Source organism: Pogona vitticeps, chromosome 2 (genome assembly GCF_051106095.1).
Source record: "Pogona vitticeps strain Pit_001003342236 chromosome 2, PviZW2.1, whole genome shotgun sequence".
In the NCBI taxonomy this organism is placed as follows: Eukaryota; Metazoa; Chordata; class Lepidosauria; order Squamata; family Agamidae; genus Pogona; species Pogona vitticeps.
In genome coordinates, this window is record NC_135784.1 from 187,237,255 (window position 1) to 187,260,776 (window position 23,522).

The 23,522-nt window shown below is 41.1% G+C and overlaps 1 protein-coding gene across 4 annotated transcripts in view; it reads right to left on the reverse strand.

Annotated features, from left to right (window-relative positions):
- LOC110090846 (ovostatin) overlaps window positions 1–23,522 on the reverse strand; it is a 59,442-nt gene continuing 35,920 nt past the window's right edge. For 2 of the 4 annotated variants that reach the window (XM_078386671.1, XM_072991654.2), the window contains exons 18-36: window positions 22,756–22,852; window positions 21,999–22,227; window positions 18,280–18,406; window positions 17,824–17,915; window positions 16,341–16,392; window positions 15,766–15,849; window positions 15,026–15,202; window positions 14,238–14,319; window positions 12,324–12,480; window positions 9,416–9,490; window positions 8,715–8,880; window positions 7,086–7,306; window positions 5,185–5,403; window positions 4,941–5,065; window positions 4,080–4,170; window positions 2,709–2,771; window positions 2,509–2,611; window positions 1,333–1,402; window positions 1–196 (exon numbers count right to left, since the gene is read on the reverse strand). In XM_078386671.1, the coding sequence (XP_078242797.1) occupies window positions 1,350–1,402; window positions 2,509–2,611; window positions 2,709–2,771; window positions 4,080–4,170; window positions 4,941–5,065; window positions 5,185–5,403; window positions 7,086–7,306; window positions 8,715–8,880; window positions 9,416–9,490; window positions 12,324–12,480; window positions 14,238–14,319; window positions 15,026–15,202; window positions 15,766–15,849; window positions 16,341–16,392; window positions 17,824–17,915; window positions 18,280–18,406; window positions 21,999–22,227; window positions 22,756–22,852 (2,213 nt within the window). In that variant the 3' untranslated portion in view covers window positions 1–196; window positions 1,333–1,349. Of the gene's footprint in view, window positions 200–1,332; window positions 1,403–2,508; window positions 2,612–2,708; window positions 2,772–4,079; window positions 4,171–4,940; window positions 5,066–5,184; window positions 5,404–7,085; window positions 7,307–8,714; window positions 8,881–9,415; window positions 9,491–12,323; window positions 12,481–14,237; window positions 14,320–15,025; window positions 15,203–15,765; window positions 15,850–16,340; window positions 16,393–17,823; window positions 17,916–18,279; window positions 18,407–21,998; window positions 22,228–22,755; window positions 22,853–23,522 lie in introns of all 4 variants that reach the window. The other 2 variants (XM_020814694.3, XM_020814693.3) reach the window with 1 other exon arrangement.

The window sequence follows — 23,522 nt, forward strand, 5'->3', positions numbered from 1 at the left end:
TGCAGCAATCACCTGATGTTTTATTCTGTAAACATGACATTCAACATTTTGATCGGAAACTTGGAAAAATGTACAACTAGATTTCAACCAAATGTTTAACCGACTTCCTTGACATTTGTTTCAGGATATTTGTTGAGACAATGATTTTCCAATCCACATCAGCCTTAATCATTCAGAGGAACAGCTTCTGATCTTCCTGCTGAAATAAATGAATATTATTTTTAAGAAAATAAGAGAAAAGAATCAATACATTTAAAATGTGGTTTGATGACTCATCTACATCAGCATGCTCAAGGATATTTCTAGGGAATGGGATTTTTTTTGGGAAAAGGAACTTCTACTCCCATAACTCAGTAGGAATCCTCCAGCCAAATTATGGGACAGAGGGTGGAACTCCTTTGCATTGGCTTGATTTGCTATCTCTTTTGCAACTTAATTTGGTTTAGGTGATAACATGGAGACTCCAGGTTGTTTCAGTACCAGTGTTCACACGGGCCCTCTCAATCTGATGCAATTTGATCCACACCCACAACCCCTCTTCCTTTGATACTGCCCTTCTGATGGTCTCCAGCTCTCCTTTTATGGCCTGTCGCAAGCCACTATGACTGTTGCATAGTGGTAGAGAAAAGGGGACAGTTTTTATTTTATTTGTGTTTTTAACTTGGTTCATTTTCTTTCTTTTTTTAAAATGATAAACTGCAAAAATAAAAAGACTTGGATATGGCAGCACAACGGCATATTATATATGTTTCTGAGTATAATTCATATGGCTTTGTTGAGGGTACCTGAAGAATTGTCCAGTGTTTGCTATTCTTGGCACACCTCAAGATCAAAAAGGCAAGCTCTTCTCTATATCTAAATAGTGACTGGCGCATGCCTAAGGCATCTGTCATGGTCACAAATGTAGTATGCCTCATTTCCATAGGAATTCTGTTTATCCCCCCACCCCCAGTAAGTGCTCAAGGCACAGTTGATCAGGGAACTTTTGTAGCCCAGGTACATCTCTCATTCACTTCTGCACTGATTGCGTGCATTTTTTAAAGTTAAATTGTCTTTTATGTTGTCTATTCTCTGAACATTTTATTTTCTCAGTAAATGGGCGGGTTCAGGATTGTACTAAATAAATAAAACTTCCTTTGATGTTGCAGAGGGACGTTTTGTTTGTCCTCCTAGTTCTATGCGAGCACTCAAAGCAAGATCCTACAGGGATCACTACAGGACAGCTTGGACTGTCATTAATTTATGCAATTCTTTCTTTTGTTTTTCACTTATGCAATCCTCCTTTTTGGCTTGGCACATATTAATTAGCTAACATTCACTGCTACATCCTACCTTTCTCCTTGTTGCATTCAATCAGAAGCTTCTTGGCATGGTGTGTTATATTCAGTTTGTGCAGACTCATCTGGTGGAGAGAGAGGAGGCAGGTCAGATGAGTGTAAATCACAACTGCATGATCCAGCTTCCCCTTTCCACTGGAAAGAGGGATTACTGATTTTAAGCGAGGCGAGAACACAAACACAAGATCCCCATAGCCATTCAGGGTTTGGGTAATTTTGCTCACTCATCAGAAAATTATTAATTATAACATGTTCCTGTGCCCTTAAGAGCTGCTGGTTTACAGAAATAATCAGATCAAAGGGAGGGGGAAGAGAAAGGAAAGCAAACACAAAAAAAGGTAGAGGCTACCATAGGGATGATGTCCATTCAACCGCCCTTTAAAACAGGGTGTTGAGGACATCCCCTTTCTTTTATATGAAACAAGCATCTCATGGTAACTACCATTGTTCTTTTCTCATGTAGCAAAGGAAGAAACCATGGCAAAAGGCACTTACTCTTTTTTGATTTAATTTTTTTTAAATGACAGTCCATTCAAAATAACATTAATAGAATGGTATAAATAGTACAATCATAATAAACTTAATTATAGATTCTTATTGATTGTACATAAGTCTATGTACAGCATTAAATGTCCCCCCATCAGAGAGGGCAATGTGCTGGATCTACATTGCAGAAAACAACAACCCTTCCTGCAGAAAAACAAGTAATGCAGTAAGGCAAAGTGTGTGGTATGCAAATGCTAAATCTTTACTTCAAATCCTGTCTCAGTCATAAATGTATTTTTATGTAGCCTTAGGGCCGAACTAGATGACGCATTTCTCCTCTAATAACAGGATGTTGTTAGCTATATGCACTTTGGATTGAGACATCTGGTGAGAAATTCACAGTTCCCAGATTTGCAATAAATGGTAAAAACTCAAGCTATCCTTCATTTAAAGAGAAAATTGCCCCTGAAATAATAATTGTTGCTGACATGAAGGAGCCGCTGTATAAGATGAAGAAAGGCATTTCCAACCTTCTAATTTTTAGAGAAACTAGAGAAAGGACTTCATGCAACTCCGGCTGGTACAACAAGGCAGGATCCCCTGTGCCTTCTTGCTTAAAGAAGTGACTGTTAGATTTATTTTATACAGAATTGATATTCAATCGCTGGACCACCAGACATCCTACCTGTTTCATAATAATCGTAGATCTTAACTTGAGCTGGCTTGCTGTTGGACACAGGATGGGTTTGTTCTAAAGTTAGTGAAAAAGTCGTGTCGTTCTTTGAGACCTGATCATATGGAGAGAAAAGATAAACATTTGTTTTGAGAATGTTTGCAGTTGTAGGTTACAGTGACCAAGCAAATGGTTTCTCCACCAGAACTTACATGGTTCAGATAGAAGAATAAGTGGTCATTCTTGGATTCTGTGCGCATCACCTTGTCATGGAGCTGTATGAAATTATAAAGGACAATATTGTTTCACACATAGGAAAGAATACACATTATTTTCTCACCAAATGAGAAAAATATGGCAATACAGAGGTCCCTTTATGAAAAGACCCTGGCTTACTGAATCCAATCAGAAAGTATCAGATTAGATACACCTCATTTAGGCTACTTTATTACGGTGTGTAACAAGAGCTCTTATGACCTGTTTCTTTTGGTGCTGAGCTATGTTAGTCATTTGTTCAGTGAAGTCTGGAAACAGACTATGAGAGATCTCCAGTATATTAGGTAAAGGTAAAGGTTCACTGGAAGGACAGATCCTGAAGCTGAGGCTCCAATACTTTGGCCATCTCATGAGAAGAGAAGACTACCTGGAAAAGACCCTGATGTTGGGAAAGTGTGAAGGCAAGAGGAGAAGGGGATGATAAGAGGATGAGATGGCTGGACAGTGTCATGGAAGCTACCAATATGAATTTGACCCAACTCCAGGAGACAGTGGAAGGCAGGAGGGCCTGGCGTGCTCTGGTCCATGGGGTTATGAAGAGTCGGACACGATTAAACGACTAAACAACAACAACAACAAAAGTTCCCCTTGACATTTAGTGCCGTCTTGTCCGACTCTAGGATGTGGTGCTTATCCCCATCTCCAAGCTATAGAGCCAGCGTTTGTCTGTAGAAAAAGTATCAGTGGTCACGTGGCCAGCGCGACTAGACACAGAACACCATTACCTTCCTACTGTGATGGTACCTATTTATCTACTCACATTTGCATGCTTTCGAACTGCTAGATCGGCAGGAGCTGGGAAAAGCGACGGGAGCTCACTCCGTCGCATGGATTCAATCTTATGACTGCTGGTCTTCTGACCTTGCAGCACAGAGGCGGTTTAACCCGCAGCACCACCACGTCCCTCCAGTACATTAATGCCCGTTTAAAAAGGCAACAAAATAAACGAGACAAAATGTGTTGGACCTTTTTAAAGCAAATAAATCCAGTTTTCCAACATCAGTGCCTCCTTATCAACCTTCTGCCTCTGCAGAACAAGAAAGCAGCTTTTCTCAGAGCATGGAGCAAAGATGCAACTGCCCTCTGCGAGCCAAGAATGGGAATCTGTGCCTCCTAGGTGTGTACCAAAGAACAGACACATTGCGTAACAATTAGCCAAAAGCTGTTTTTCCCTGTTTGCAAGAATCCCTAATTCCCTACATCATTTAAAATGGCAGTTTTAAATTCTGACATTTTATCACATCCATCTGAAATAATTCTTTGTTTCTTTCTAGACTGACTCAAGCATATAATTCTGAGCCTTTTACCTTCTGTAAGGACGATTGGTCAGGAGCAAAACCAGACAGCAGCTTCAAATCAATGATGGCCATGTTGGAAGTGTTGCGCTCTCCCGTGTAACTAGAAACAAGACAAACCTTGTCATTTTGTATTCTCGGTCAGCCTGCCTACAGTAAACTGCATCTATGGTTGGGAAGAACTCTTTAATACATATGCTCTTTTTACTATGTCTTGTTCTACATTACTTACTCTACTTACTCCTTAGATTTCCATGGCCTGAACCCAATATTGTAAATTCTGTATCATGATAACTCAAATTCTGCCACAAGAAAAATATGAATCCTGTTACGTGTGGAAAGTACATAAGGTTTAAAAATTGTACAAGTATGTTTACTTTGCATAATCTGTGTTTTCCATCATTTCTGATAATTTATTCTATTAAGCCCTTTGAATTCCAAGATTCCATAGGATCCACATGTTTCCAGTGCCTCCTAAAACAGCTGCTCTCATAGGAGGAATTTTTAGGTGAGTTGCGTTCATGCACACGCATGCATGCATGCGCACGTGCACACACACGGTTTTATTTTAAATGAAAGCTGAAGATTCTTGGAAAGCTGAATTTTGCATCTTTTATAGAATCATGCTGCCTGGTTCTGCCATTCTTTATTTATTTATTTAATTTATTTCATTTATACCCTGCCTATCTGGTCATTCTCCTTGTCTTCCACAGCTAGCCCTGAGCTAATTTACTGCTCATACATTTCGTATCATGTAGGCAACAGGGAATAACACTATGAATAGCAGAAGTGCTGCATATGGGTTAGTTGGTAAAAGTATCAGCAAAATTAGATATTATTTAGCAGAATGACTGCAGTCAAATGGGACATTACCTGGTTGTTATGACAACATCAAACCTGGGTGGGAATTCCCCGGTACAGGAAGCGTTTCTTGTCTGCACAGACAGAGCAAACCCAGAGGCCTGTGCAGGCAGGATGATGTTGTATTTCAGGGTTGTCTGAAAGAGGGGAAAATGTGTATGTAGCCAGAACAACAGTTGAATTTTTAGCTCAGGTGCTGCGGCTGTATACGTAGCCAAAGGATACCCCCCCAGAAGATAGAGGCAATGTCATTTACCTGTGTGTAGACACATCCAGAGCCATGCACTTCCACACTGTAGTTGCTTTGAGCACTGGGCAGTGCAATCTGTTGTAGGAGGATGCTGTTGCTGCTATCCGCCTGGAAGGTCTTCTTAAAAGTTCCCCCGGCACCAGTGATAGTTACTGTATTTTGAGCATCTTTGGTAAACGTCAGGCTGCCAAACTGAGATAAAGCTTGGAGAGCCACAGGAGTGTCCTGGAGAGCACAGGGGAACTCCAGGTTAGAAAGCTGCATGTCTCGTTTCTTCTCTCACATCTGTTTGTTTGATTTTTATATGAAGTAGATGGGTTTGGTGCTGGTTAACTTATATAGAGAGAGCTTTGTTCCTGTGCTACTCCCCATCCATGGAGCAAGTGCTATATATATATTGTTTGGCATGTGCTGATTTATGCTGATTTATATACATAGCTTTGTTCCTGTGCTACTCCACACCAGAATACGCTGGCGTTCTACGGTATAAATCAGCACATGCCAAACAATTGGATGTAGCCCTTAATGAATCATGTAGGGTTATTACTGGCTGTCTGAAACCTACCCCCATCCGTTATTTTCCTAATATTGCCCATCCAGAAGTACATCAAAAGTGCTATCACATAATGAATGAAATAAGGTACCGTATTTTTCGCTCCATAAGACGCACCTTTCCATAAGACGCACCAATTTTTTAGGAGAAGAAAACAGGAAATTATAATCTGTTTTCTTCGCTCCATAAGACGCACAGACTTTCCACCCCCCTGTTTTGTGGGAAAAAAGTGCGTCTTATGGTGCGAAAAATACGATAATCAGCACCAAACCCATCTACTTCATGGGCACCAACCCCCTAGAAGATGACTAAAATCAAGGAAAATTTCTCTGCAAATATCTCAGGTTCTAAATGTTAGACCAGAAGAGGCTAGGCTAACCTATGGAGAACGAAAACAGCACATCTTGTGTGAGAAGGATGGCAGGGTAGACAACATCCCTGACAGAGCGCTACCCCTCATCCATGGAACAAGTGGTGAGCCCAATCCCTGAGACTGAGAGGAAAACAACCCCTTCAGCAGAGGAGCGAGAGTCAAGCAACACAGGGAAACCGCGTGTGGAGGAAGTCATAGAACAGACAAGAGAGGTTGAAGGAGAACAGATGGCAGGTCCAGGACAGGGAACAGGGGACAGAAAACCAGAGATGACCAGACAAAAAGGACTGAAGCTAGAGAGTCAGTTGGAAAAGGTAGAAAAGAAGGAAGAAGGGGGAGGAAAGGAGGAGAGGAGTGAAGGGAGAGGAAGGAAAAGGTGGTGGAGGTGGGCAAAGCTGAATCATATAAAGGTGGCAAGAGCCTTTCCTCGGGATGGGAATGGGTCTGGTTAGAAGATCCTCAGACAAAGAAATGGTAACGGCTCATGGTGCCCAGAGAAGAGGCTGAGAGGAGACAGAGAGCGGTAGTGCCAGTGAAGCCTTCTTAATGGGGTGAGAAGGAGGCTCAGAAGTGGGCAAGGAGGATCAGGGGGGGAGAGAGCCCCAGCTGGACAAGGGGAGGAGAGAGAAGAGTAGATAGCAGTGGCCCTCAGAAACAACAACACCTGAGACCCCAACACTTGGGAGCAGGACTCGACAGCTGGACACCAAGGGCATCTGGAGGGAACGGCGTGCCCTTGCTGTCGGTTCCACAAGATGCCACATGAATGGACTTCTCCTTGGAGAAAAGCTTTTGGACTTTAATATTTCAAACCCATTTCAGAAACCAGAAGCTAACCCCTTCCTCAAGCTGTTGTGTGAGGAAGAGAAGGTACGTATTCCTGTCACTGTTGAAAGTTTCCTAAATGCACCTATAATACATCCAGTTGGTACAATCCAGGGATGTAATCCAACACTTACCACAAATTAATTTGTAAGTTACCTGACTAGAGGAAAAACCTCCATTAGGATTTTGCTGTCTGACAATCCACCGTGCACACTGTGAAGCAAGCACCAGGTCCTCCTGAGAGAAATTTGATTGTTTCAGCCAAGCCATCAGGATATAACTGGTCATCGCAATCTCAACAGATGGAGCACGCAGATAGAAGGAGGAGGGCTTTTCCCCTTGAGGCCTCTTTTCCCTTTCCCAGTATATAAAACCACCTGAGAATTCAGAAAAAAAGATGATCATATCTAGCCTCCTGCCTTTCATCTAGATAAATACCGGCCAACATTTTCTCAAATATGTCCAACAAATTAGGTACCACACACAAAATAACTACCTATTACTTACTTCATTTGATTTTACTGAATAACCTTTGTAGACCATCTAAAAGTATTCTTTGCAGATGGGATGTTGTTGATAACCTCTCCATTGACAATGATATTGTCATTTGAATCAGCAAGTGCTTCTCCAGTGATGTTCTCAGAGTACAGATTGAAAAGCAGTGGCAAAGGTATATAAGCTCGTACTCTTTGTAATATACTCTTCAACTGTGACTGCAGTTTTTTATTCCCAATCCAGATTTCCAATCATACAAATATCTCTTGAATCAAGACTCTGGTATACCAATGATTCTATCAGCTTGCTTTGTTGTTTGTCAAACGCTTGCTTGTAGAGCTAGCATACTTATCTATGCTTTTTGCATTCAAAATAATTAATGGAGAATAGTCCTCTGGCTCCAAATCCTTCTGAATCCAAAATGTATATTTCCTGACATGCTTGCATCATGGTAAATTCTGGCATGTGTTGCTTTTCAATAAACAATCAAATGGCTCATTAAGCTTATTGCTCTATGATCACTTTTATCACACTATTTTTAAAGGGGAATGCACATATCAGTACGATCTTAACTAAATTTCGTGCATAATTCCTGTTTTGTACATTTGACTGAGAAGGCGGACTAAAATGTCTAAGCCATGACTTTCTGTTAGCTGTAATACTGTGAAAACTTCATTGCAATTTTTTAATCCATATTGCATTTCAGATTTTGAATTTATGGTCTAGAACTGATATGGGATACAACATATTTATTGGTCTCATCCAGTAATATTACTGTTGCCTTTGAACAGCATGTAGTTCTTTCTTAGCAATAATATGTAACCATGCTGCAACACCTATGTGTGTGTTCTGCTTGGCGAGTGTGTTCACAGGAACTTTAGTTTTAGCACCAGGGTATCATGGAAACATTTCTTTGGATCCTCATCCCACTCGCCCCTATCACCATGGTTGAAAGATGGTACAAATGATTTCAGATATTCCTTAGTTCATTTTCAGATATGGCATGGAAGGGAAGGAATAAATTCTTAATCACTGCAGTACACATAATCTTTATGTTGATGCTGGCCAGGGTGGGTTAACTTTAAACTAGGTCCCAGATAGACGGTGACTTGACATCCACCATCTTGGTCCAAGGGGATGTCATATCAGCTCACGAGGGGCAGGAAGATGAGAGCTCTGTTACAAAGGTTCTCTTATGACAGATCTTCCTAGGTACAAATAAAATTACAGCTGCTGTTTAAATCCAATGCTGCTTTTTTGTTTCTGGGCCCGAGAAGACAGAACGCTTACCCATTCTAGTAGCAGTTTGTAACAAGGCATCCAAGATAGGTTGCTGTTTTTCCGCATCACCAGCTAAGCCGTAGGTATAGGCCAAAAGAGCATTTTCATAGGTGCTTCTAAGACCCCCATCAGAAGCCGCTGCCAGGCATGAGAGACCCCTCCGCACGACAGGATCCTATGGTTAAAGATACGGTTGTAGCAGTTTTGTTGTCCATTGATAAACTGGAATATTTAGGGGTGGGGATGGGGATTTCCGGTAGGAATTTAGAACAGGCATCTCTGATTCTGAACTTCATACACCAGCATGTCTTGCATACAAATGCACAGATAAGACCGATGCACTTTTTTGTTGCTCCCACAACAACATTCTGAGCTGATCAGAAGAACTTGTCAATGGATTATATCCTTGTTTAAATTAAATTTTCGGGACTGACATGGGATTTACAAATACAATTCTAAACATTCACACAATGTTGTAGTTAAATTGGATAACAGACTCATTCCCATGAGAAATACCTCCTTATATTTGCAGGTAATTTGCTAATGGGTTTCAATATTGAATTGATGCTCAGATCCCAGTGCTGGTAGTATAACTCAAGATGAGAGATTATATAAGCTACAGTTCAAGCCCAAAATCGACAATGTATTTTTTTTTTGACAAAGTGGTTGGGGAAACCCCAGTGAAAACCAAAGTCAAAGTAAATCCATACCGATTGGAGAACTCCACTCTCCAGTAGAGATGCGGTGACGAAAGTTGTGGTTAGAAGTCTGTAATCTGTTCCATCCTGTTTGCAAGAAAAAACAAAAACAGTTCAGACAAGAATGCAAGAGGTTCTTTTCCTCCATATTCCCCATGTTCATTCTCTGTGTTCAGTTTATTTTTTTGCTTCCACAAAAATCCAAAGGGGAAAAAAATGTTACAAAGCAAAACTCCGAAATTCTCTTTTTGATTTAATATTAGATCTCACTCATCCTTTTTTTTTTTTAGAGTTTTTTAAAGTATTTTTCTATATGCTCTGGAAGAGAGAATAAAACACCCATGTCCAGCTTTCCTCTTCTGCTCCGTGGTGGTCTCAGCCTCGGTTCCAAAAAGAAACAAGCATTCTCCAAACACAGTAGTAAACACAGTTTTCTAAACGTGCAGTGTGGCTTCCTAATAAGAAGGAGGAAAAATTTGCCTGGTTAGATGTCCTCATATGAAGTGTCCCACTAGATAAATTTCTTTCAAAACTGCATTTCTGCTAATGAGCTCAAAGTAGCATACATGGCTCTCCTCTCTACTTTATCCTCAGAGCAACACCTATGTGATGGACAGGCTGAGATAAGAATAACTGTCTTTAGAAGTAAACTAAAGACATGGATATTTAGGCAGGCTTTCCCTCCTGCTGTATTTTAATATCTATATTTTTTACATCTTGGATTCTCATATGTTATTGGTTTCTATTGTTTTTAAACTTTGTTATGCCACCCAGAGTAGACTATCTGTCTAGATGGTGGGGTATAAATCTGAATGAAGGAAGGAAGGAAGGAAGGAAGGAAGGAAGGAAGGAAGGAAGGAAGGAAAGTAACTGGCCCAAGGTCATTCAGTGGGTTTCATGGTCAAGTTGAGATTTCACTTTAGGTTTCTTTTGTCCTAGTCCAACAGTTTTTGTCTATGTATTATTGGGGTTATATAAAACCAGTTTGGTGTGGTGGATAGAGTGATGGAGTAGGAATTGGAAGACCGGGACTTGAATCCCCACTCAGCCATGGAAACTGATGATGATGAGATTAAACTGGCAAAACCACTCTTTAACTATCTCACTAAGTTGAAAATCCTATGAGAGTCACCATAGGTTGGTTACAACTTGATGGCTATCACATCACGTCTTGCATTTATCTGTATGAATCAGATCCATAATCGTCAAGTGAAATTGACACCCTACCAGTCAACACTGGTGGCCAAAATGGGAAAGGAGCAATGTTCCATGTCAGGGTCACATGATGGCACACCGCCCTACTTCTGCCTGCTTCCCTACCAGGAATGAACTGCAGCCAGAGTTGTTATACCCCTGCTGTCAGCTGCAGAAAATAGTTTCAGGACTATGTCCTTCTGAGCCTGTGCAAATATTTCCGCAGGCTCAATCACAGAGTGTGAAGCCACAGAGCCACCAAAAGAGGAGATGTAGCCTCACTATTTGCTCTGAGCCTGTGAAAAGCAGTGTGTTTCTTTCAAATGAGCTCAGCAGCAGAGGGTGAACCCACAGTGGATCTAGATGGAGGGCAAGAACCCAGGTATGAGAATGGATCCTGGGTCCTTGCCCTTCTTCTAGGCCCACTGTGATCTATTACTTTATTTGTTTGTTATTAATTTATTTAATTGTTATAACTGTATTTTTTGTGATTTTATATTGATGTATTTTTAATGATGTAAGCCGCCCCGAGTAGACATAGTCTAGAGGGGGCGGGGTAAAAATCTAATGAATGAATGAATGAATGAATGAATGAATGAATGAATGAATGAATGAATGAATGAATGAATGAATAAATAAATAAATAAATAAATAAATAAATAAATAAATAAAGTGGGTTATTCTGATCAATCGGATACTAGGTTGGATTGCATTCCGTTCTTTAATCATGATTCGGGTGCCTTCCATCTAAAAGTCCTGAGAATCCATGCCACAGATCCAGGTTTTTTACACTGGAGGATGCTATGCCAGTGAGCACAAATATATACTGTGATTGTTTTGACAGTGTTCTGGTGTGAATCCCATGAAAAATCTAAGAATTCATGCCTTGGATTCAAATTTTTCCACCATGCTGTCTCTAAAAGCATGGATTATATAATTGTTATGGTTCTGCCTCTAGAGAGAGATGAAATGTTGGGCATCAGGTGTTTGATTAGGAAAGTGGGCACCCTTTAAAAACCTCATCTCTATTTTTTATTATTTCATGGATCTTTTTACTTGCTTTGTGGCAGGGGGTACAACACTTTGGTGTCTTGTAGCACAGTGGTCCCCAACCGTGGGCCTCCAGATGGTATTGGACTTCAACTCCCAGAAATCCTGACCAGCAGAGGTGGTGGTGAAGGCTTCTGGGAGTGGCAGTCCAAGAACATCTGGGGGCCCAAGGTTGGGGACCAATGTAGCAGACAAATATGGATCTCATTGGCAGTTTCTAGGGTCCTTTTTTATTTAATAGTGATTTTGCATGAAACCACACACCCCAGCTGATTTTTACTTGAGTCTAGTGAAAATCTCCTGGTGAAATGTGCTGAATCTCCCCCCCTCCTTTTTTTCTTTTTTTCTTTTTGTTTCGTTTTGGCTAGATCTCCTTTCCACACAGTTTTGGCTTTCTGTTCAGCATTAAAAAGGACAATAAGTGAAGTAAATATAGTTGACTGCCCATGTTTCATCTCTGGTGACCCCACCTTTCCCTTCACTAGCCAAACAAGGCACCAAGCCCCCAATGGTTCCTATATTATCCTCTGCTAGTGGTACTATGGAGAGATAAAACCTTGTGAGAAGAAATAACCACAATCTTATAAATTTGGACAAGAAGAAGATAGGATTTTGCAGGACTCTGAGTGTTGGGACTGTGAGAATAAGTACAGAACACAGAGGTTCCACATTTTACCTTTAAGGCATTGTTGTAGATTGTCCGATCTGGCTGGAAGCAGCCATCTGCCTCCTGTTTACTTGCAATCCAGACAAGTGCTTGGTTGAGGACGTTGTCATCTATATATACATGGGGCTTGCTCCGTGCAAATGCTTTGTAAACCACAGCAGTGAGCCTAAAAAGAAAAATAAGCAGAGGCCCTTGATGGGAGAACTATAATTGACAATTCAGACAGGGATTTAGATCTCAGCCACTGCTTCCTTAGTTTTAGTATGACACACACATTAGACATTTTAATGGGAAGCAAGAATGCTATAATTTCAAGGTGGTTACATCCTTATGTGACTGAGAAATCAGGATAACTCCTGGGTGCTACTCTGATAAGAACCCAGCACCATCAGTGGAAAGAGGATCAGTATCTTGGATGGCTAAAAAAGAAGTTACATTAACAGAAGCATAGTCTCCTAATCATCTGAAGTGCTAGTCCCCCTCTATTCAGCACTGGTTAGGCCTCACCTTGAGTGTTGTGTCCAGTTCTGGACACCACACTTCAAGAAGGACGCAGACAAACTGGAGCAAATTCAGAGGAGGGCAACAAGGATGATCAGGAGGCTGGAAATCAAGCCGTATGAGGAAAAAACTTGAAAGAACTGGGCAGGTTCAGCCTTGAGAAAGGAAAACTAAGGAGAGATATGATAGAACTCTTCAGATGCTTGAGAGATGTCATACTGACAAGGGATGGGATCTGTTCTCAATCATGTAACATGTAACAATGGGTTCAAGCCAGATTTTGGTTGAATATCATGAAAAACTTCCTAACTATTATTACAGCAATGCAGCAATAGAACCAATTACCCTGGGAGGTATTGAGCACCCCAATACTGGAGGCATTCAGGAGAAAGTTAGACAGCCATCTGTCAGATATACTTAGACTCGGATTTCTGCTCTGAGCAGGAGGTTAAAGTCAGTGGCCTTATAGATTCCTTCCAACACCAAAATTCAATGATTCTATACTAAAGTAAGTTGTTGTTAGAGTAAGCCTATTTGAATCAATGGGACTTACAAAGGAATTTGCTTAACAATTCCCTATTGATTCAAGTGACCTACTCTAGTAAGGTTCTGTTCTAGTGAGATTCTAATGAAAACTGCTCTGGAAGAACTGGAAAGAAATAAATCATCAGGGTTAGATGGAATATCGATAAAACTGGACAAAATATAGAGAGACAGAATGGCTTCCTACAGGTAATGGTGTCAGACAAGGGTGCATTTTCCCCCTTATCTGTTCAATCCGTACATAGAAGATGCTATATGGAAATCCAGGCTAGATTCAAATGAAGAAAGAGGGATATCTGGCGGAAGAAATATTAATCATTTAAGAGAAGCATATGACACCATTTTGTTGGCAGAAAGCAGCAATGACTTGAAACAACTTCTAGTAAATGTGAAGGAAGAAAGTGCCAAAGCAAGACTGCAGCTGATTGTTAAGAAGACAAATATCATGACTACAAAAGAATGACACAACTTTAATGTTGACAATGAAGGAGATCAAATAGTGAAATATTGTATATATCTTGGTTCAGACATCAATCCAAATGGAGACTGCAGTCAAGAAATCAGAAGAACCCTGAGACGAGGAAGGAGAGCAAAGAAGGAACTAGAAAAAGTGTATCACTGGAGACGAAGATCATCCATACTCTTATATTTCTAGTCACTGTGTATGGGTGTGAAAGCTGGACAGTAAAGAAAGTTGAACAATCCTTTGTATTCATGCAAAAGGAAACACACACCTGCAGCAATGGGAGCCCCTGGAAGCTTAAAGAAAACTCATCTCCACTAGGTTTCTCCCAAGTGTTCCTATCAATGCAGATTTGAACTCAATACCCTACTTCAACATTCAGTTATGGAAGTCTGCCATTTTAAGCTAGCTCTCACCAAAGGTTTCCTTGTGCATCCCTGCTGCCGAAGGTACTGAAGGATCCATCAAAAAGTCTGTAAGACAGTTGCCTCTGGTAACCTGAAATGGAATAAAAGATACCAAATCTGGTTTGTAGGCACTCTCCCCATCTTTAGTGGTTAAAAAGAAACAAGAAACAAAATTCAAATTGCAGGTATTTGATCTTGAGTTATATTTTTTAGACTGACATTTTGTATAAAACAGTGGCCCCCAACCTTTTCTGAATTGTGGACCAGTGGGGGGTGGGGTCCGTGGGGGAAACCCCCCGCATGCACGGAGAGGTCGCTCATGCGCATGTGCGGAGGGGCAAGGCACGCTCATGGAGGGGTGGGGCGCACTTACATGCATATGCGGAGGGGGCAGGTGCACTCATGGAGGGGAGGGGCACGTTCATGCACATGTCCATGATTTTGGGGGTTAAATTTGAGGGTTACCATTGGCCACTTCAGCCACTGGATTTTAGTTATATTAGTGAATTTGTAGTGATTTTAGTGAATCTTTTTAAAAATAGATTACCACATTACTAGAACATTGTTGATTATTAATGGCATGCTCACTAATTTTCACTTATATTTGAAAGGCAAAAGAAGAACACGCCAAGACAAATACTTTTGCAAACAAGATCATGGTTTCAGGCTAAAAAGCAATTACTTCTCCCATTTTCTCAGCTTGCGTTTTTCTCTTCCATTTCTCTTATACAATGTATGATGGTTTAGGAATTCAACAAAAATACAGTCACATTTGCTCAAGGTGCTTAGCTACTCACCACCAGTCAAGTGCCCAACAATCCTGGACTTCTTCTCTTCTGTTAACTGCTTTGTATTTTCCAGATAGTTCAAGATGATGAGATTAGATAAGAACATAGCAATATTCTGCTCCGCACAGCCGTATGGCATCTGTAGAAGATTTTCGCTGTTCTTCATGGCTGTGCCCATAATGTCACCTGTAAGCAAGAGACCAAGATGATTGACATTGTGAATGTCTTTCAAATTGCTGGAGGCGACTGGATGCCACTCAGCTCAAACTGAAGAACCCAGAATATTTTCATGGGAGGAGTAGGAAGGGAAAACAGAACCTCTTTGCGTTTCCTGTTCTTTACCTGCTCTGGCCTGTGTTGACCTTCCCTAAACCTATACTGATATTCTTGGGCTGGTGATATCCCTTCCTTCCTCTTCATATTTCTTTCTTTACTCTCTCTAGGAAAGGACAGTGGGAATGTTTTGCTTTTGTTTTCAAGAGGTGAGGAGGCAACCGTGGCTTTTTGCATCTCCACCTTCATTGTCTAGAACTTGGGTTCTTATCGTTGCTATCTCAGTGCATTTCGCTCATAAACACCAGCTTTCTTATTTTCCCCTCATAAGTGTGGATAAATAAATAAAGTGGTTTGTCTGGAAGAGCCCATTGCTGTGGAATGCTAGAAAATAGCCATGAAATATGAAACATTACAACACTTAAGCATAAGACATAGGCAGAAGAGAATTAAAAACATCATTTTAAAAAACTTACCAAGGACAGAAAATGAAGCTCTGGCCGATCCTTCTACCAGATTTGCAGGCAAGGTCAGGGTCAGCAATTCAGAGACTGGGGTGCCTATAGATAAAATGATGAGAATATAGGTCTCTTCTCAATGCGCTATATACTACATAAAAGCAAAATATCTTCTAGATAAAGCCATTTTTTTACCTATTGCAACTGGCCAAAGGATGGCAATACAGCTGTAATTTATTCATTCCCAAAATTCTGAGCTTGAATTGGTCATTGGTCATTGGATATCTAAGGATAGTTAACTAGTATTAATCACTAAGTCATGCCAAGATTTAAGACCATGCATTGCTATGGTGAGCTGTTATGCTTAGATACTAACTCGAGGTTATTGGCAACATTTCCTTATTTCCCTTCTTCAGTAAGTGCATTCAAGGCTGTCAGCAAGGTAACAGAAAATAATGATTTATTGATCAACAAAAGTCTTGCCATTTGGCAGATTATAATTTATATTTGCCATTTGCAAAAATAAAAATCCTAAGGACAGCAGTTGAAAAATTGCACATTGATTGAACATAGCTCGTAGAATTTTCTTTTACCTTTTGCACAAATTAAAGAACTGTAGGTCTCCTCCTTTTTGACACCTTCAGGCTAAATATCAAAAAAGGAGAAAGATGGGCATAACAATATGAACAAAATTATGAAATACCATAATTAACAGTAACATATAGCCGTCACCTGCAAATATCTCAGAGCATGACAGATCACCTGTTACACGTTGTCTAAATTTGTCAATAAGTGCTGGTCCAGGAACCTGACCTTCCACCCCTGGGAAGTATAGCAGGGCTGTAGGAGGGCATACCGACTGTGCCTGCTTTACAGTACAAAGGGCTTCCAGCAACACCAATTCTTTTTCAGCTGGACACCTTTTAAACAGGGAAGACTGTGTTTGGAGTGCCTGGAGCCTTTATTACAAGACTCTACTGTCTGCAGATCCATTACCCAAACTTCAGGAATACTCATGAACTGTTTCCTTCCCTCCTTCCACCACACTGTACTATTGTTCTATCCATTGCCAGGGGCTTCGAAACATTCTCTTCCCTTCAACTCAAGCCTATATGTATACTTATGTGCACACTATCAGCTCTTCTTTGCTTACAGGTACAATTATAATAAAATAATTCCTCACTACAGAAACATATGGAGGCTCTGTGTAATGTAGTGGAGAGACTAATGGACTAGGACTCAAGAGCCCTGGGTTTGACTCCCTCTTCAACTACTCTTTAAATACTTCACTTACCTTGAATACCCTATTAGGGTTGCTATACGTTAGTCCTGAATTGATGGCAGATAGAATCATAGAATAATGGAACTGGAGGGATTCTATAAGGCTACTGAGTCCACCCTGTGCTAAATGGAGGAATCCAAATCAAAGTACAGTATATTTGAGTGGATGTTGTCTAATTTTCTCTTCAATGCCTCCAGAGTTGAAGCACTCGCCACCTCCCAAGGTAACTGGGTTCATTTTTGTACGGCTCTAATAGTTAAGAAGCTTTTCCTGGTGTTCAACCAAAATCTGGCTTCCTGTAACTTGAGCCCATTCTTACATGTCCTGCAGTCTGGGATGACTGAGAACAGATCTTGCCTTTCCTCTGCATGACAATGTTTCAGATATTTGAAAAGTGCTATCATATCACCCATCAGTCTTCTTTTCTCAAGGCTAAACATGCTGAGTTCTTTCTGTCTTTCCTCATAGGGCTTGGTTTCCATTCCCCTGATCGTCCTTGTTACCGTCCTCTGAACTTGTTTCAGTTTGTCTGAATCCTTCTTAAAGTGTGGTGTCCAGAACTGGACACAGTAGTCAAAGTGAGGCCTAACAAGTGCTGAATAGAGGGGCACCAGTACTTCATGGTATGTGGACATTATACTTCTGTTAATGCAGCTGGTATGGTGTAGTGAACAGAATAATAGACCAGGACTCAGGCGACCTGGGTTAACAACACAGAAACTTGTAAATGTATTTATCACTCCTGGTTCATGAAACATTATTTTCACTTCTTGCACTTAGGCATTTCTGCTTACCTCAACCAGAAGTGGCAGAACTACGGTGTCCCTTCTTCCAACAGACACTTCATCTGCTTTGGCTTCAGCGGTTACAGTGAAATTCACTGTACCTGGAGGGACATTTAAAAAAAAGGAAATATTTTTTCCCAAAGTATAAATTTTTGAAGACAAATGATTATTGAAGACGAGTTATCAGAAGCAAAATTAGGAGCTCATCTGTTGAATGCTGTATGTTTTAAATAAATTAAATATAAATAATTTATTCACTACTTTGGACATTGCTAATGAAGGGGTACTAATACATGTCATAAATTTAAAAATATAGTTTTTGCTTAATATGGTAACAACTGGAATGTGGTTACACATTTTATCTACATTTCACAAGTGAGGAAATTGTAATTTGGGAGAAAATGCTAGAGAATGAGAGGAGCAGGATTTGGAGAAGTCAGTAGAAGATGTAATAAGGATGATTACCCAGCCTTTGAGGATGAATTCTCCATGTATAGGATATTGTTTCATTTGCACATATCATGGAGACATTGTTATCTGGTGACAGCTTTTCTGCTCTGAAGTCTGAGGACTCTTCCAGGAAAGCAGTTATCTGCAAGAAGAACCAAGGACAATACAAATTAGGAAATTCCATAATTCCAAATCTGGAATCTAGTACTGCCACTTTGACTAGGAACAATCCTAAGAGTCTAGTTAGATAGTACTTTTCACACATGGTTGTCGAAGTGCTCTTGCAAGTGGTGAAAGACGTAGCATGTGATTTTCCTCATATAAATATCTCACATTTTTTATTTATTTATTTATTTATTTATTTATTTATTTATTTATTTATTTATTTATTTATTTATTTATTTATTTATTTATTTATTTAACTTATATGCTGCCCACACTATCCAAAGGTCTCTGGATAGCTTACAACAATTTAAGTACAGTAAAAAAAGATAAAACAATTCAAATACAATTAAAATATATATTCTAAAAATTGCCACCAGGACCCACAGTTTCAATTAAATTCCTTCTGGAACAGGAAGGTTTTGACCTGGCACCAAAATGTCATCAGCGCCAGACAAATCTCAGTTGGGAGGGCATTCCACAGTCTGGGGGCAGCTGCCGAAAAGGCCCTTTGTCTACAATCCATCCCTCTTACCTCCTTGAGGGACGGCTCTTTTCAGGAGAGCCCCCTGGCTAGATTTTAACTGCTGGGTAGGCTCATATGGAAGGAGGCGGTCCTTCAGGTATCCAGGGCCCAAGCTGTTTAGGGCTTTATATGTCAAAACAAGCACTTTGAATTGGGCTCGGGCAGCAACTGGTAGCCAATGTAACTTAAACAGAATCAGCTTGATATGTTCCCTAGAGGCCTCACCATTCACCAGCCGTGTAGCTTGATTCTGGACCAGTTGCAGTCACTGGACCGTCTTCAAAGGCAGCAGCCCCACGTAGGGTGCACTGCAGTAATCTATACGAGATGTTACCAGTACATGTGTAACTGTCATGAGACTCCTCTCATCCAGGTAGGGCTGTAGCTGGTATAATTTCCACAGCTTAAGGAAGGCACCCCTGGCCACTGAGTCCACTTGGGCTTCCAGAGTTAGACTAGGGTCCAGGAGCACCCACAGACCCTGTCCCTTAGGGGGAGGGCCCTCCAGCCTGTCCGGAGAAGCACCCGCTAACAGCACTTCCTTCTTGTCTGGTTTGAGTTTCAGTTTATTAACCCTCATCCAGTCCATTATCAGGTCCAGACACGAGTTCAGCACAGAAACTGCCTCACCTGGATTGGTGGAAAACGAGAGGTAGAGCTGAGTGTCGTCAGCATATTGCTGACTCCTCAACTCAAACCTCCTGATGACCTCTCCCAGCAGTTCCATGTAGATGTTAAAACAGCATGGGGGACAGTACTGACCCCTGAAGAACCCCATGACATCAATGCCATGGGGCAGAGCAACTGTCCCCCAGCACCACCCTCTGGACGCGGTCAGCCAGGAAGGAGCGGAACCACCATAAAGCGGCGCCCCCAACTCCCAACCCAGTCAGCCTATCCAGAAGGACACCATGGCTGATGGTGTCGAAAGCCACTGAGAGGTCCAGGAGTATCAACAGGGTCACACTCCCCCTGTCTCTCTCCCGGCAAAGGTCATCGTACAGGGCGACCCAGACAGTCTCCGTACCAAAACCCGGCCTGAAACCTGATTGAAATGGATCCAGAAAATCCATTTCATTCAGCAGCACCTGGAGTTGCCCGGCCACAAACCACTCCAACACTTTGCCCAAATAAGGGAGGTTCACCACTGGCCGGTTGTTAACCACTAGCCTTGGGTCCAGGTTAGGCTTTTTTAGGAGTGGCCAAATTACCACCTCTTTCAAGGTGGTAGGGACCACTCCCTCTCTTAAAGAGGCATTCATGGCCTCCTGGGCCCAGGTGCGAACCCCCCTGACAGATCTTCCAATTAGCCAAGATGAGCAAGGGTCAAGCGGAGTGGTGGTAGAATGGACAGATGCAAGCACCCTGTCCACATCCTCAGGTCTCAACAATTGAAACTCATCCATTAATATTTGACCTAAGCAAGACACACTGGACACATCTTCTGATTTTGCAGTAATGGAGTCCTACCCACTGCGAATCTGAATGATCTCTCCCTCAAAATGAATGGCAAACTCATCAAGGTGAGCTGATGAACAGATCAGGACCTCTACCAGATTTCACAGTTGAAGAATATCCTGGACCACCTGAAACAGCTCTGCTGGACGACATTCTGAGGAAGCAATACGGCTGGAGAAATATTGCAATTTTGCCAGCCATATTGCCATGAAATAGGCTCTAAGTCATGTTCGATCGGACTCCCAGCGGGATTTCCTCCACCTGTGTTCCAGCCTCCCTTCATCGCCCACAGTTCAGATGTATACCAAGGAACTGTCTTAGTGTGCTTTGTTCTGTGATTAGTTACTGGAAATAAATGATCTTTATTTGGATTGAGCCAAATTAATTTGATCTCTGAGGCATGTATCTCTAAAAACAGTCCAGTGTTATGGATGGAAAATGAGTGAACTGCAGCTAACACACTTTCTCCTTGATACTGAATTTGACCATCAGTTTTCTTTTCCACTTTATTACTTTCCTTTAGGAATGGGGACAATATTCTTTGGAGTTGCCAATTTTGGAAAAAAAATAACTTGCCTAATAATCTGCATTTTATCACTATTGTCTCTTTATTCTAAATCCAAAGAAACAAAACAAAACAAAACAAGAACATTTGGCACCTCAAAGACTATTATATTTTAATGTGAGCTTTTGTGGACAAGTGCACTTCGTCAGACATATGGAAATTATAAAATATCGTTCAACATGAAGATGGTCAAAATCTTGTTGCGCAGCTCCGCCTGTGCAACCGGAACTGGTATCTGGTAGGAGCAGATTTGATTATCGATTAAAGGCTTCTTTTTGCAATTTTAGGGTGCACACAGAAATTGCTAAAAGAGGCGCTTAATGAGTGGCTCTCTCTACCACTGCTGGTGGTGGTCTTCCTGTTGTAAAGGCAGACCCCACCCAGCAGGCTTTAGGCTAATATGTGTAACATGCACTTTTACTAGGGTGTACGGAGGGTAACTGGGGATAGTACAGTGGGGTCTCTACTTAAGAACATCCCTACTTAAGAACAATCCAACTTAAGAACAGCTCCATTTGCTAAATTTTGCTTCTACTTGAGAACAAAAATCCAGATAAGAACAGGAAAAAAAAACTTCCCTGCTCTTTTTTTAACCTTAGGTCATCTTAGGTTAAAAAAAGTTCTCCCCCTAGTGGTAGAGTACGTATTAACCAGCTTTGCATTAGTTCCTATGGGAACTAATGCTTCAATGTACGAACGCACCTCTACATAAAAAAACCAGCCAGAACGGATTAATTGGTTTTCAGTCCATTGCTTCAAAATTAGCTTCGTCAGAAGTGCTTTTAACACTGTTCCCTGACCTAAGGGGGAAAAAAAGAAAAAAATCCCGCTCTAGTGGTAGAAGGTGGAATAGCAGCTTCTCATTAGTTTCTATGGACGGAAAAGAGCAGATACGGATTAAATGGTTTTCAATGCATTCCTATGGGAAATGCAGATTCTACATAAGAACTTTTCCACTTGAGAACCACCTTCCAATATGGATTAAGTTCTTAAGTAGAGACCCCACTGTAGAACACATTTTACCTCAATGCAGTTGGGCTGGTAATTGAAGATATTGGCGATATAAATGAACTCTTCCCCTCGAATCGTAGAATAAGGGAGCTTTGGCTCAACAAAGAATGGCTGGAAAGTGATCAACGAAGCTGTTTCTGACAGGCCAAACCCATCGCTGTCTTGCACACAGAAAGCATTGACTTTCCATTCGGTGATGGTGTCTGGAACAATGTATGAAAGACTGGCCTTCCCACTAGAACTGAAACACAAGAAGGGGAAAGTGTAAACGTCCTGCAGGGCTGTTTGTTATTGGAGATGAAATTTGTTACTGTTATTAGCTGTATACCACCATATCAGAGGGGGTGCTAGGATGCTGGAATGCCTGTTCCCCAAAAGATGACAATTAAAGGCTTCATGAGGACTGCACAAATGACTAGAGAGCGACACTTAAATACCCTGAATGGATTTGTCATTAAAAGTGCCTGTGGGGGCCACTGCCGCCATTGACCTTCCAGTTTTTTTCTATTGATAGCTAAATACCTTTAACAATAGTTTCGCACAATCTTGGTACCTGATTTTTCTTAGGAACGAAACTAGAAACTGAAATAATAGAATAATTACTTGAGAAATCAAGTGACATATAAAGGGGGCCATAATAATACTCCTAGCAGAAAAGTGATTTTGTTGCTGTTGTCCCTTTGATTATCTTTCTGGATACTGACAAGCATATTAGTATCCTCAAATGGAAGCCTGAAAAGGATCATCAAGCAGAATAGCAGAGACCAACCTGACGTGAACTGTATTCCATAGCCAGGTTTCTGGAAAAGAGGTTCTCACTGTCTCAATCAGGCGGTCTCCAGAAGCACCAAATGCAGCAGTTTTCTCTATGGGAAAAGACAGCAAAGTCATAATGCTGAGGGAGATTCAAAATTAGGCACTCTTCCAGGAAGTCAAATGGAAAAGTTTTGTATTTTTTTTCAGGGACACTGAATTTTATATCCTCAATGCATCGAGCTACATCAAGAAGGATTGACGAATTCTTCTGTATGGAAGCTACAGAGAACTTATTTCTTTTCCCAAATGAGATTTTACATCACTGCTGGGAGGTACAGATGCCACTGCTCCAGAATTCAGCTGCCTCAAGTGTGAGATATGGCTAACTTTAATCTTCAGCCAGGTCTTTCTTCTTCCTCCTTGTCAAACCAGAAAAGATTCTGAGATTGCTCTGTCAGAGTCCCTGGCAGGATTTTGGCACATCAGCTGCTCGGCTACTGGAGATAATTTAACCATTCGGGTACTACCTCTTTAATTCACTTTCAAAATGAATCAGACTCTAGATCACATTAATCATTCTAAGTAGAGATGGACTCGAACCAGGAAAATGGCAGTTCATGGTAATTCTTGGCTGCTCTCTATTCATGAACCATAAAATTTCATTCAGTTTCTGATGAAATGAACCATTTTATGGTTTGTGTGAATTGGGATTCTGGGAGTGGTAGAATGCCCCCCCTGTGTGAGTTTGAGATGCCAAACTCACAGCAAGGCTTCAGCTGA